This window comes from Carcharodon carcharias, chromosome 18, assembly GCF_017639515.1.
Source record: "Carcharodon carcharias isolate sCarCar2 chromosome 18, sCarCar2.pri, whole genome shotgun sequence".
Taxonomy (NCBI): domain Eukaryota; kingdom Metazoa; phylum Chordata; class Chondrichthyes; order Lamniformes; family Lamnidae; genus Carcharodon; species Carcharodon carcharias.
Window position 1 is genome coordinate 108170522 of NC_054484.1, and position 15164 is coordinate 108185685.

Sequence of the window (15164 nt, forward strand, 5' to 3'; positions counted from 1 at the left end):
GACAGCTGTTCAATTGTCCACTACCCCCATGGGACCAAAGCCACATACTCGACCCTCAACAGAACACACACAAGCAGGGTGGGTGGCAGAGCAGGGTGAGAGCAGTTATGCCAAGCCAAACTCAGTTGAGGTATGGCAAACACGCATTCACAAAGAAGAGAGGCATGGCTGTGGTATTAAATAAAGACTTTGCACCTACCTTTACCAAGGAACAAAATGCTGCGCAGGTCACGGTGAAAGAGAAGGTAATTCAGACACATGAAGGGTTTAAAATGGGTGAGGAGGAGGTATTGGATAGGCTGTCTATACTTAAAGGTGATAAGGCACCAGGAAGGAATGGTGCCTTATCACCTTTAAAGTACAGTGATACTGGGGGAAGTGAAGGTGGAAATTGTGGAAGCATTGCCATAATTTTCTAGTCTTCGGGTGGTGCCAGAGGACTGGAGAATTGCAAATGTTGCACTCTTGTTCAAAAAGCGGTGTAAAGAGAAGCCCGGCACTTTAACCTCAGTGATGGAGAAGCTTCTAGAATCGCTAATTCGGGACAAAATGAATAGTCACTTAGGCAAGTGAAAGCTTAATTAAGGAAAGCCAGCATGGATTTGTTAAGGGCAAATTGTGTTTAACTTGAAGTAACAGACAAGGTTGATGAGCTACTGCTGTTACTGGGGTGTATACAGACTTCCAGAAGGCATTTGATAAAGTGCATCACAATGGACTTGTGAGCAAACGTATAGCTCATGGAATAAAAGGGACAGTAGCAACATGGATACAAAATTGGCTGAGTGACAGGCAACAGAGCGTAGTGGCTAATCAAAGTTTTTCAAACTGGAGGGAGGTTTGTAGTGGAGCTCCCCAGGAGTTGGTGTTAGGACCCCTACTCATCCTGATGTATATCAATGACCTTGTTGTACAGGGCACAATTTCAAAATTTGCTGATGATAGAGAACTCGGAAGCATTGTAAGCTATGAGGAGGACAGCGTAGAACTTCAAAAGGACATGGACGGGTTGGTGGAATGTGCAACAAGCGGCAGATGAAATTTAATGCAGAGAAGCATAACGTGATTCATTTACACCAGGAAGAATGTAGCGAGACAATACAAAATAAAGGGTGCAATTCTAAAAGGGGTTCAGGAGAAGAGGGGCCTGGGTGTATGTGCATACATCACTGAAGGTGACTGGGCAGGTTGAGAGAGCGGTTAATAAAGCATATGGCATCCTAGGCTTTATTGAAAGGGGCATAGAGTAAAAAGCAAGGAGGTTATGATAAACTTGTGAAAAACACTGGTTCAGCCTAAGTGGAGTATTGCATTCAGTTCTGGGCGCCACACTTTGGAAAGATGTGAAGGCATTAGAGGGAGTACAGAAAAGATTCACAAGAATGGTCCCAGGGATGAGGAACTTCAGTTACTTAGATTGGAAAAGTTGGAACAGTTTTCCTTGAAGAAGAGAAGGCCGAGAGGAGATTTGATGGAGTTATTCAAAATCATGAGGGGTTTGGACAGAGTAGAAAAGGAAGAACTATGCCCATTGGTCTAGGAGCGAGAACAAAATGTAATTAGTAAGAGAAACAATGGCAACATAAGAAAAAGGTTTTTCATGCACCAAGTCGTTTGGTCTGGAATGCACTGCCTGAGAGTGTGGTGGAGGCAGGTTCAATCGAGGTGTTAGGGTCTGGAATGCACTGCCTGAGAGTGTGGTGGAGACAGGTTCAATTGAGGTGTTAGGATCTGGAATGCACTGCCTGAGAGTGTGGGGGAGACAGGTTCAATCGAGGCCTTAGGGTCTGGAATGCACTGCCTGAGAGTGTGGTGAAGGCAGGTTCAATTGAGGCTTTCAAGAGGGAATTGGATTGTTATCTGAAAAGAAAAGCTGTGCAGGGCTACAGGGCAACGGCAGGGGAGTGGCACTAGGTGAATTGTTCTTACAGAGAGCTAACACAGACAAGATTGGCCAAATGCCCTCCTCCCCTACTGTAACAATCCTGTGATTCTATGACTTTTTATTTGAATCTAGACAAAATGTACTCCAGCATGAATGATTCCTTCCTGAGATATTCATGTCTATCCCATCAAGAGCTACCATCTCTGACTACACACCAATCACTCTCTAGCTATACACAATTCCCTGTCTCCAAACCACACACAACTTATCCACACACTAGTCCTCACTAGCCATCTCAACACTGCTGCCTAAAACCTCATTCCTAGTTTGACAACTTAACTTGTAGAAAATTAAAACTGGGAGGCATGTGTAACTGATCTGCTGTCATCCATCTTACATTAATGCCCAAAGCAAAAATGATTCCTGCAGACATTTTTACGTTCTAACATTGAGAATTCTTTAAAAATAGGTCATGGCAATAATGGTTGGAAGTGCCCAAAAATTGTAAGCCCCGCCCGAAAATCACACTTCCCGTTTTCACGAGCAGGAATAAGCGCAGTTCATGTTTTGTGCATGCACAGCTCATGGAGGCAGGATCATCAGGATTTTTGTGTCCCAAGATGTGAATCCCAAAGAATTCAAAATAGACCTGGGAAGAGCATTTCTCTGAATAGTCAGGGCCCCCCTTTGGAGAGGTAAGGTACTTCTTTGGATATGATCCCAGGACACCTCTCGGGGAGTTCAGCAACCCTCTGGGGGAGGTCAGGTACCCTTTGGAATTGTTGCAAGTAGGTGTGAATGTATGTAAGAAGTACATAAACTCATGACTGTCAAACTCATTGGAATTGTCAACAGACCTGTCAAAATCTACTGTCAGAAGCAACTGTCAAGAGGAGTTGTCAAGAGTGTCATGAGGAACTATCAAAAACACTGTCATAGAGAAATGTCCAGGCATTTAAAAATCCAGCCCTTTCAAACCTTTGTAAAAATATCTGGGGTGTTTAAAACAGATCATTGCTTGCTGTTTCTCTCTGTCTGTTGACATAAGGCTGAAGGCTTCCTGATTGGATTAGTAATGTATGACCCATTTCAGATCATCCATTATCACATTAGGGTGACTGCCACTTCAGTTTGACTTGACAGTTACAAGCGGTTATAGACTCTTTGAAGTGGGACTATGAATTCCAATGCTTGTTGTTATAAGAGACTGAGCACTTGAAATGTTTGTTGTTATAAGGCTTCACGTAGCTGAAGGAATGTAAACGTTGTAAATGGGTTTTTATGAATGAGTGTTTTTTAATATAGTGAAACACACTTATAACTTTATTTACTCTCATCTCTGAATGGGTCCTGAGGTCTGCCCATGGTGGATACTGGGTAGGTTGGCATGGCAGGTGTAAGGGCAAAGGGTGATGGGTGAGGCCATGAGTTGGCACTGAGTTGATACAGGGACTATAAAGGGCCATGAGGATGGGTACAGGGGCATAAGTTGGCAGAGGGCTTATTAAGGGGTATGAGGGTGGATACAGGAACATACATTGACATGGAGGGTATGAGGAGTCATGGGTGTGGGCACAGGGCATGGAGTGGCATGGTGAGGCGGGGTGAGGGGGGAGAGCTTGAGGGATGTTTCATGTTTTATTCATTAGAAAAAAATGTTGGACACTGTGCCGGAGCTCTAAGGCAGCCCTTCTGCCCAGACCCCCTCCACACTCAGCATTCTCCTCACTCCTTCCGAGGTCCCCTGCCTCAATTGCTAATATACTCCATCCATCTGAATGGAAAATCCAACCTCAGGGTGGCCATTTTGAAAAGTTGGGTTCAGGGATCTGGGAATGCTCCCCACTCTGCGCACCCGACTCACCCATGATAATCCAGGCCTTGGTTAAGAATGTCATAAGGGATATTAAGTCCACAATTCTGCCTAGACCGAATCCACTTTTCAGATCTGGTTATTATATCATGCTTCTCCATGGTTATTAATCCTTCTAACGCTCCAATTTCATTTTGAATTCCTGTGCATTCCCAACACACCACTCAAACCCGACTCCATTGTTTGCACACTGGCCCTCTTACCTCTTCCTGATGTTTTCATTCAATTATTTGATACTCCTTGCATTTCCTGAAACATTGCTTTTGTCTCTTACTACCCAAAGCCTTTCTCTCTCTCTCACCGCTAGTAATTTGTTTTGTTTATAAAGCCTTCTGCTTCTTTAGCACCTTTCTTGCTTTCCTGGTTCAGTCCCAAGTATAGACTCTCCCCACCTGGTGCTTCCATTATCTTTTAAATCTTCCCTCATGCTCTGTTTTGTTTATTCTGTCTGCAAGGACATTTGTACGATTTTAATTCAGGTGACTAGACATTACTGAACTGCTCCTGATAGAATATCTGGGAGGGCACGGGGAATATGATTGATTTTTTGCCTACAGGAAAGTGGTTTCATCCTTGATTCATTTGGCTGAGTCTCGGTGGGCACAGTGGGTCTCCCAGTGGGGCAGACACAGACATTCCCTCACAAGGAGATCAGGAAGTGGGGAGACAATCGAAAGGTATCTCCCACTCTGTACAAGATCACTAGCTCTGTTTTGAGAGAGGAGGGATTTGCTGAAAACCCAGCATTAAAGATGGATCTATCGGATCAATTATTAAGTATTGTGTAGGCCATTTGAAAGAACACTGAACTGATTCTTTAATGCAGCTTTTTCTCTCACTGTCTCCTCCCTTACATGCATTTATCCATTTTTATGACACATGCACTCACATCTTCCCTGGATGCATTGCTCACTCAGTAGGATATAATTGACTAGTATCAGCAGCTGCTCTTTCAAGAATAAGTGTTTCATTTATAAGCACTGAGGGCAAAGCATTGCTCCTTTTTCTGGGGCATAAGCTCCTAAACGCTGCTTCCAATTGGATTTGATGATATTAGTTTAAGAAGGGTCTAATACATTTTACAAATGTGTTTGGTTTTAGAATTTGGAGTTATGTTTTAAAACCGTTAAATAAAGACTCTTAATTTATTTCCAACCAAACACAGTTAAGGTTTCTTACAAACCAGAGAATGGATTGGAGCAAGTTTCACCAACTGTCAGGATGTTCCCCTTTCCTGTGCCAAGCTGTGGACTTGTCACTCTCGCCTCACTTATGCTCCTTGTGCCATCAGCAGTGGATGCGAGATTTCCATGGTCCCTATTTTTAAAGAAAAATGCCTTTCACTGTGTCAGCCACATCAAGCTAGGTGTTGGCTGGAGTTTTATTTCCATTTTTTGTGAGGTTGTAAAGTTGTGGTTTGCACTTTGTGTTTACCAGACCTCGCTTCGGCCAAGTTCCAGCTTTAAAGCCTGTGTAATCTTCGAACGGCATGTCAGATTGCTGACAGTCATGAGCTGTGTTGCTGGCCCATCTCACCAGGTCCATCTCACTTTACAGATTGCTTTACAATCAATGTGGTTGAGCATTAATTACGAGGGTATGGAAGCAACATTGCGAGAGTTGGCCTCAATAGGAAAATAGGAACAGGAAGAGGCCTTTCAGCCCTTGAGCCTGTTCCATCATTCGGTTAGATGATAGCTGATCTGCATCGTATCTCAATTTACTGCCTTTCTTCTGTAATTCTTAACCTACTCTTGTCAGTCTCAGTTTTGACATTTTTAATTGACCTACCCTCAGCATCTTTTTGGGAGAAGTAAGTTGCAGATTCCCACTACTCGTTGTGTGAAGAAATGCTGATGCGAGAGCTTTCACTGTCTGCACACAAACTGGGACAAGGTTCATAGTTGCTGGTAGCATGACCTGTTTGAATAGATATCTAACCTGCCCAAACCTGGAAAGCACAGAGTAAAGGCCAAAGGCACAGAAGCTTCCCACAATTTAATTTCTCCCACCACTTGAGATTTGCGGAAGTTTGGATCAGTGGTGGCCATTTGCTGAAAGTGTTCATCCAGCTGACTTAACCTTTGATTGTCGCTGCTGCATCCTTTGGTGATGCTAATGGAAGTCAATAATTCAAGCCTGATGTTTTCAACTTACAGTTATTTTGAGAACTACAGTAAAGTTAAACAAGAAAAGTATGGTCTGTTTAACTTTAAATAAATTCCCAACTATTTATTTGTACCATCAGTTTGGCACAGAATCCAATTTTGGACGAATGCATTTTCAAGCTACTTGTTCTGCATCAACAGAATTCAGAGTTAAAGCTGAGTAAAATCAGTAGCAAAAATTAATACGTGGGATGAAAATTAGCAGTATGACACAGTTCACATACCCTGTCTTTTATTGCCCGTATTGTCTTTATTGTTAACTTGACATATAAAAACCAGACCATTTGTCATGGATAATTAAATTGTTTATTCGTCTAAAGCTAATACCTGCCCTTTGATTCATTGATTGAGCTCACTGAGTCGTCATTAATTAAGTGTGAAAATCCATTTTCATTTATACATTAAAATATAATTGCCAAGTGTCCTTAATGCTCATTCTTCATCCCGAAATAGACAGTGTTTCAATGCAATTCATTTAATTAACGTGCTAGTTAAATTCTGTGAAGACCTACAGGCAGTTAGTTCATGATGCGGTTTTTTCTGTGATAAAAGGTCACTTGCGTTTTGTGTTAATTGATGTAGATTTGAAAAATAATTTCTCAAGTAACTCTCGTGCTGTCAAATTCTGTTATTTTAACATAAATAAACTGGCTAAGTGGGTTAATGCTGCTGAGTGATGTGTTGCTGAAAGCTATTCTCCTGTGCAAACCTGTGGTTCAAGAATGCTGTGCAATCTTGCAAAGGAACTGCGATATGTTCAGGGGAGGTTCTGCCTGCCAACGCTGGCCTTGATTGTCTGGATAGCAGGAGTTTAATGTTTTGCGAGCAAGCTTTACATTTTGGGTTCCATTAAGATTCTTGAGTCGCCTCTCTCTTCCACTTGGCATTTGCAACGTTGATGCCAGATTATTACCTCCTTATGGCCATTTGCTGCGTTCTGGGATGAAGCGGATCAAATAAAACAAGTGCAAATCAATGCCTTATGCAAGCTGCGTTCTCAGAATTTGAACTGCAATTACCTCAAAGATTTTTTTTTTATTATCGTTCCCATGTCACAGCGTAGATATGAATGGTGATGAAGGAGAGCACAATAGGAGAGATTCTCAGTGGCGAGCCTCTGTTGCTGTCTCCCATTATCTATTCAGGACGGAGCTGAATAGATCTGAAGAGACCATTCACCCGTGAAGACCCACGGCCGGCAAGTTGCCCCCGCACCCCCCCCCCCACAAGATGAGCAGTTTCTCATGGGCTGCATCCTCTGGAAGAGCAACTCTGGCGCTGCTGCATTACAGAATGATGCAGCAATGCCATCAGAGCACTGAAACAGATAAGGGTGGAAAGCGAACGGCACCATGTGTTTGTGATTCCTGCGGTGTCCTGTTTCTGCTGTTGTTTGGCACTGCTGCCTCTCCCACAGTTCCCACACGTGATACAGATGCTTATTGCTGACTGAAACCACTCATTTAAAATGCTTTCAAATTTGCTGAAGCGTAGCACCAAATATGTGATTTGGGGCTACATTCACTACTGAATCTGATGAAGCCAAATTGCATTTGCGCATTAGGAATAATAATAAATGGTTCCAGTATTCATTCAGTGGACGGGCAGGAAGTTTTAATGCAGATAGGTGTGCAGTCATGTAATATTATAAAGGCAAAATACTGTAGATGCTGGAATTCTGAAATAAAAACAGGAAATACTGGGAAAATCTCAGCAGGTCTGGCACCATCTGTGGAGAGAGAAACAGTTAACGTTTTGATTGCAATATGACTCCTTCAGAGCTCTGTCATGTACTTTGGAAGAAACACATGGAGTGGTGGAATAATCTATTTTGGGAAGGGCGCAAGAACAGAGGGACCTAGTGTAGAAATCTTCTATTCGGAAATCTTTGAAGGTGGCAGGGGAAGTTGAGAAGGTGGTTAAAAAGCATATTGGCTTTTACACTTGGCTCTGTAAAAAGAGATATTGAATATAAGAACCCAAAAGTCCTGCTAAATCTCTGGTGCCAGCTGGAGTCTTGTGTGCAATTCCGGGCACCACACTTTAGGAAGGATGTCAAAGCCCTCAAGAAGCTACGGCAAAAGTTCATCAGGATGATAACCAGGGATGAGGGGGCTTCAGTTATATGGAGCGATTGAGAAACTGGGATCGTTCTCCTTAAAGCAGAAAAGGTTAAGGGGAGATCCAATAGAGATAATTATGAGGGTCTTGCTAAAGCAAGTATGGAGAAATAAATTCCTTTGGCATTTGGGCCACTAATCAGAGGTCATGTTGGTCATAATTATCAAGTGAGCTAAAGGGCAAATGAGGAAAAATTTCCTCATCATGAGTGCTGTTGAACACTAGCTGAAAGGGTGGTGGCATCAGATCCCATAGGAACTTTTAAAAGGCAATTGGACATGTATTGGAAGAGAAATAATTTGCAGGGGCATGGGGACAAAGCTGTGGTGTGGAAATACATTGGACATCTCTTTGAAGGAATGGCACAGGTGTGATGGGCCAAATGGCATACTCCTGTGCTGTAAGATTCAAAGGTTCGATGAAAGGAAACTTCATATTACCATCTTTGTTTGTTATAAGGTGGCCTACACCTTCTATTACAGTGAGCTTTATGCCCTCTAAAGTTCTCCCTTTCTCCTTTAGGTTGGCATAAGTACTACTTTTGACCTGGCTGGCAGGGCTAGGCAGTGGATGGAAAGTGGGATCTATTGTTGCCTAAATGAGGTGTCCCCACACTAGTCACCATGCAGTGTCTTGCTTCTATGTATACTGTATTAAAGAGTTTACCCAGTTTATTTTGTTTTTCATCTTAGTTTATTGTTCATGTGCATTTAGACAGAAAGCACTCATAGTCCACTGTTGAAATCATGTGTTTCACCAATTCTGTAGCTCAAGATTCAAGGAATCAAGGTATTACAGTGGTCACCAAGGCTAGTTTCATTCCTTAATCTAACGACAGAATGAATTGATTCCAGGTCTATGTTGCTGCACCTCTCATTGGAATCTGAAGGTCAAAGAGTTATTGGGGGTGATGTTCAGCTTTACTACCTTGGTGGTGGCCTGATGGAGAGGTGCATCTGTTCATTATGGAGCCAACTGACTTCTATTCTATTGAAATCAATGGAATGAATGTTGGATGAATTCTACAGCACGTAACACACTCTGGAAGGTCATCACCCAGGTGGTGAATGTGAAAACTGCCCCATTGTACTTGAAATAATTGGGGGTTCTGCCTACACCAAATAAAATCTCTTTTTTCACATTTTAGCTGTGAATTATTAGCTCGAGTTTCTATACAGCCGGTTGGTAATTTTTTTGTTTAACAAAGCAATGGTTCACAGTATCACAGAGTACACAAAGTAGTAACAAGGAAAGTAACACCTAAAGTGAAAAATTGTTGACCTTCTTTGGTGGGAATGGAGAAGAGTTCGGATATTTTAGCCCCAGCTTATATTTCACAGCCATCAAAGCTTTAGTCTTCAAGGTCCATACATCCCTCTTTCTGACCGTATTTAACACAGAGTACCTGTGAGTACAAGCTAGCGCTAACATGCTGCCAGCCGATGTTTAGTACTAACCTAAAATTCAGTATATCCCTCCAAAACCGAATCAAATGCCAGTGAAGGTTTCAGAGAAAAGAGTTTATTAATGAGGAATATTCTACTTGTGCTTAATTAAATCAGAGTTGGGTATTTGACTCCAGGTCAGAGCTGGAATGAGCCCCTTTAATGAAGGGGAATATTTCAGATTGTCACATTGGTGACATGACTATCAATATTAAACAACATCAGCAACAACTGTGCTGTTATTTGTAGTTAATATGTTAAGGCTTCATATTGGGTATTATTGTGCACCTTATATTTAAGTGAAAATGAACCATACTTATTCAGTCTTAGAGACACATTGGGAGAAGTTAATTCAAAAGGATGATCTAAAACAAAATCACTCATTGTTGCACTCAGTCACTGGAAAAGCAAGAGCTAAAATATTGGCACGAATGAGCTGACAATGAAAGATGAGATTTTAAAAATGTGTTTACAAGTTGAAGCATAGCAAACTATTGAAAGAATCTGAGGCATCGAGAGACTGTAACATCCACTGCAGATATATGTACATCTTGTTACAAGTGTTTATTCACTTGTTCAGCTATTGTTCAATGAATTCACTTTGATAATTTGGAACAAGGTCTGATTTTGTGATTTTTCCGCTCTTTTCTGAAGACTTGAGAAAGATCCCATAGAGGCACAAGGATAAATCCAGTAGCCAAAGAAAATTCTAAAAAAAGATTTCTTTTCATTACCCTGGGCAAGTGAGCAAAAACTACGCATGTATTAAGACCAGTGAAGGCACTCTTAAGAATGTGTGGAGCTAAGAACTCACCATTGAGAGTAATCGTTAATACAGAAGCTGAAATAGTTAAAATCAGAGGACAGAAGAGACCGGAAAAATGTAGCAGGAATTTTGTCCATTTTCCACTCTTGGCCACTTGATTCTCACCCCAGCAGTTGGACTGTGGTGGAAAATCTAATTGACGGCTCGAACATGGAACGATCACTCAGATGAGGGACCAGAGATTGTCTGGCGTTTGTGAAATGTTACCTCAGCAACATCGGTTTCTTCAGGAGAGTACAGACAGAATTGGAGAGCAATTGAGGTGTTTTTTTTTCAAAAAAGGCACCCATCTTTTTATTTCCTATCTCAAGAATGACCTTCAGCAGAAAGAAAGAAGATTCATTTCAATTCACATTTAACTGGTGGGGCCAAGGGAGCCACGCATTGTACATTGTGAATGCTGCATAGTTTGATTGTGCATTGCACTTTGTGTTCCACCTTTCACCTTTGTGAGAACTTGCTTCAAGGGCAGTGACTAAGAAGACTGGGAGGAGCTTATCAGTAACGCTTATGTAGAGATTTTTCTGCAGCCTTTGATTTGGTTGACCAGTGCATCCTCCTCCAACGCCTCTCCATCATTGTGCCTCACTTGCTTGGTTCCATTTCTTTCTACCCAGTCTTAGCCAGAGAATCACCTTCGATAGCTTCTCTTGCTGCTCAATCACTGCCTCTGGTGCCCTAAGGATATTTCCATGGCCCTCTATTATTTCTCATCTACACACTACCCCTCGGTGTCAGTAGTTGAAGACACAATAACAGCTTCCACATCTACAACACCCAGCTCTACCGTACCATCACCTTTTTTGATGCCTCCACTTTCTCTAAGTTGGTAAATTGCTGGTTCTCCAACTAAGTATTGGGCAGACCAAAGGCATTGTCTTCAGTCCCTGCTACAAACTCCATTGCTGGTTACCAACTCCATAACTCTCCCTAGCAACTGTCATGGGCTGAACCAAACTGTTTGCAACTTTGATGCAAACCTTTGGCCCTGAGATTAGCTTCTGACCATATATCAGTAAGATGGCCTATTTCCACCTCTGTAACATCGCCTGACTCCGCCTCATCTCATCTGCTGCTGAAACCCTCACCCACCCCCTTGCTACCTCTAAATCTGACTACTCCAATGCATACCTGACCACTCTCCTATATCCCACCTTCCATAAATTTGAGCTTATGCAAGACTTTGCTGCCTGTATTTTATCTTGCACCAAGTCCCCTGCACCACCACCACCTGTGCTGACTGACCTAAGTCGGCTTCCGTTTGAGCAACACCTCGATTTTAAACTTCTCATCCTTGTTTTGAAATCCCTCCATGGCCTTTCCCCTTCCCATCTCTGTAAACTCCTCCAGCCTCACAACCCTCTGAGACATTCACGCTTCTCCAATTCTGGCCCCTTGCACATCTTGGATTTAAACTGTTGGTGGCCGTGTCTGCAGCCACTTAGGCCGAGAGTTCTGGGAGTTCCTCCCTGTGTCTCTCCGCCTCTCTAACTCATCTCCCTCCTTCAAGACACTCCTTAAAACCTACATCCAGCCAAGCTCTCGGCAACATGCTCTAATATCATCTTAAGTGGCTTGGTGCCAAACTTTGTTTGATAATGCTCCTCTGAAGCACCTTGGGATGTTTTATCATATTAAAGTCACTATATAAATATAAGCTTTTGCTGGGCAAAGCCTGGAGGCAACTATATTTCTCCATGTGGGGTGTGTCGCTGCAGGTAACACAGTGTGAGTGGGAGGTGTCACTGTGCGTATTGATGTAGGAAAGCAAGATCAAAGGTCAATTTTGTGTAGAAATCGTAATGCTGGCCTGTTTTTCTGTTGTGCTTGGTTGGTCTTTCTAGTGTTTTAGAGACATAAAGATAATGTTCTGATGTGACACTTCTGGTCAGAATCTTGCCAACCAGGAATATTTATAGGAAGTCCTTGTGCAAGCTGTGTATGACCACTCATTGGTTTACTCAGTGACGGTTGAAAAACTAGCCCTATAAAGCAGAGACAGATTGGTGTAGAAATGTTTTGAGTAGATTTTAATGCTTTTCTTCTTTCATTGGTATACATATAGAAACCAGTGCTGGGGTCATTGTACACATAGAAAATGGTGCTGAGGTAATTGTACGTGTAGAAATCGGTGCATGTAAGGTCCAGTGCTAGGGCCATTGTACACATAGAAAATGGTGCTGGGGCCATTGTACATATAGGAACAGGTGCTGGTGTCATTGAACATGTAGAAACTGATCCAATATTAACAAATAACGCCATCATTACACAGTGTAAAGGTTAGGGAGTCAATTTTAACCTAACCTAATTGGGAAATGGTGCAACACTTGTTTTACATCCCATGCGATTTTACTCTGCATTGAAGTCAACAAAGACTAATACAGGACAGGGCTTAAAATCAATCATAGCAGATTAGGTTAAAAGTCCTCCTAAGGACTCAAAGATGGCCAAGGATAGGTGATGCCAGATGTACTGTAACTATCTTGAGGCTCTTATCAGTTTTCACACCGGTCAGTCAGTTTCTGTTGAAATCCCCATACTCTCTGGGCACCAGAATATCCAACTGAATCACACTCGAGTAGGACCTGCCTATGTTATGTTAAGTACAAATAAGACAGGAATTTTGGTATGAATCTTTTGTGTTATAACCTTTTAATATATTTTCAATGACCTGTCATCTTCATTTTCAGCTAGGAAAGTATCATATTCATGAACAACTGATATTTTATTTAATTCTGAGGTCAATAAAAGCATAAAAGTAAATATTTGTAGTAACTTAATGAATAGTGAAGGGTAACATTCATTTGTTAACCAGAACCCAGCAGATAGTAATAATTAAGGCTGTGGTCTGTGTGGAAACTTGGGGAGTGGGGTGGGAGCGCATAGGTTTGAGGGAGCAAAGGGCACAAGGAGCAAATTAAAAATTCAGAGCATGGTTTAATGGTGCCCTTTAAGAAAAGTGGTCCTCCCATTGTGTGATGACATGCATTCTCCCCAGAGACAGCACATGGTGGGGTTTGTTTGGTGACTGCTGTGAGTGGACGGGGTCCCTTTCATTGCAGCGCACAAACTCTCTTATAATGTAATCAATCCATCCTTCAGTGATGTGGTTTCATTGTCATTTTACTCAGACCATTTCAGAGAACAGGCAGTGGATGAAGAAACGCACTTTTAAACTGTAATCGGGCAGGGACCCGAGCAGAATTTTAATTCTGAAAAGCTGTTTTATAAGTGGAATCCTCTGTGACGTTTGTGTGACCAGTCGCTGGCAGAGATCTTCATGGACCAGTGAGTTGAGTAAAATCGGATCTGACAAGACCTCTGGAAAAGACAGTGTTTCACAAAAGCACCACAGAGCAGCTCAGTCACTGCCCCCGTGCGAGTTTGAGGTGAAGAAGAAAAGGAACAGAAAACAAAGAGACATCAGAGAGCAGAAAGCGCTGTCTCTGAATTTGTCTTTGTGTATAGAATGAAGCCAATCTTGGAAACTACAACCCCCGGGGAAAGCAATGAATCGAGCCAAGAGAGCAAAGGTACTGTACCACAGGGGCTCAGCTCTGAGCAGTTTATGGGTCTGTAACTGTTTACATATGAAGAGGTTTTAAACATCTCGATGGTAATGGGTTGTTAAATGCTGCCTATGTGTTACAGCTGGCTCTGAATTTTACTGCTGCCATTTCACAATGGCTTCATTTTTGTAGAGGTGAAATTTTTAAAATGTTATTTCATATTCCACTGGTTAGAAGTGTCTGTCGATGTCGTTATTGTGTTGACTGCCGACACATGTTCGATAGACATCATGGTGGGTAGGAAGAGGCATTTCAGGAGCATGAGGCTGTTGTAAGTGATCAATCAGATCAAATTCAGCATTTCGTCAGACTCAATAAATCTAGCCCAGGCTTGCATCTCTCACCAAAAGCTACTATCAGTGATTTAACACATTACCAGACAGTAATAGGATTCACCTGTTGGAATAAAGTCTATTGTAAATGGAGATTGTCAGTACAGTGTTCATCATCATCAGAATGCATATTAGGATAGATTGGCTGTTTTAATTTAATATACAGTAAAGCATAATACAGCTGCAGTTGCTTTGAACCAGTTATCCTGTTGGATTAAACAACAGACATTTATGTACAAGTACACTGTACACAAGTGCCTGAAATACTGCAAATAACCCTCCACCAGTTAGCCGCTGTTACATCTTACTTACAGCTATAAATACTCCTTGGTGTCTTGGTCTACCTTCTTTAAACTTGAGATTTCCATATTCAATTAATTATGGTCAGTATAAACGAACAGGCCTCTCCTCTGGAGAATTATGCAGAATGTTACTAAGATTCCATTACCCTATTGGGCCGTGGTTGTACGCAAATAGGCAGCAGTGGTGACTCTTTTTTTGCACATTCCTGTGAATTTGGACATTTACCTTAATGACCAGGTAGTTCACCTGAACCTGGGGAATGAGGTTCATTAATGTTTCTGTGACAAGTTGGAAATGCTCCATGTTAATGTTACCCAAGGATAGGGTGAAAGGACAGGGGTGTTGTAATTATCAGTGTAAACTTTATCTTATTGCATTCCTGAAATCATTTTTCCACTATATTTTTGTAAGTTACTGTACCCCACTTTAGTCGATCCCTGCATCTTGTCTGCTATGTTGTGATTAATGAGCGGAATCCATGTTTCCAGCACACTGCCAAGATAACTTGATCAACCACCCTCCATTTTGTTCCTAGATCCAGTCGAGCTGGAGCGTTCCTTGCTATCTCTAACTCAGAATTTTAGGGTTAGGAGCCCTCTTCCTGAAACTAAGGGCCGGTTTTGGCTACTGAGGTGAGTGGCC

At 42.0% G+C, this 15164-nt stretch overlaps 1 protein-coding gene across 3 annotated transcripts in view; it reads left to right on the top strand.

Annotated features, from left to right (window-relative positions):
- The first annotated feature begins 13505 nt into the window (after positions 1-13505).
- Positions 13506-15164, top strand: part of gpm6bb (glycoprotein M6Bb) — a 151766-nt gene continuing 150107 nt past the window's right edge. For 2 of the 3 annotated variants that reach the window (XM_041212019.1, XM_041212022.1), the window contains exon 1: positions 13524-13851. In XM_041212019.1, coding sequence (XP_041067953.1) covers positions 13788-13851 — 64 coding nt within the window. In that variant the 5' untranslated portion in view covers positions 13524-13787. Of the gene's footprint in view, positions 13852-15164 lie in introns of all 3 variants that reach the window. The other variant, XM_041212023.1, reaches the window with a different exon arrangement.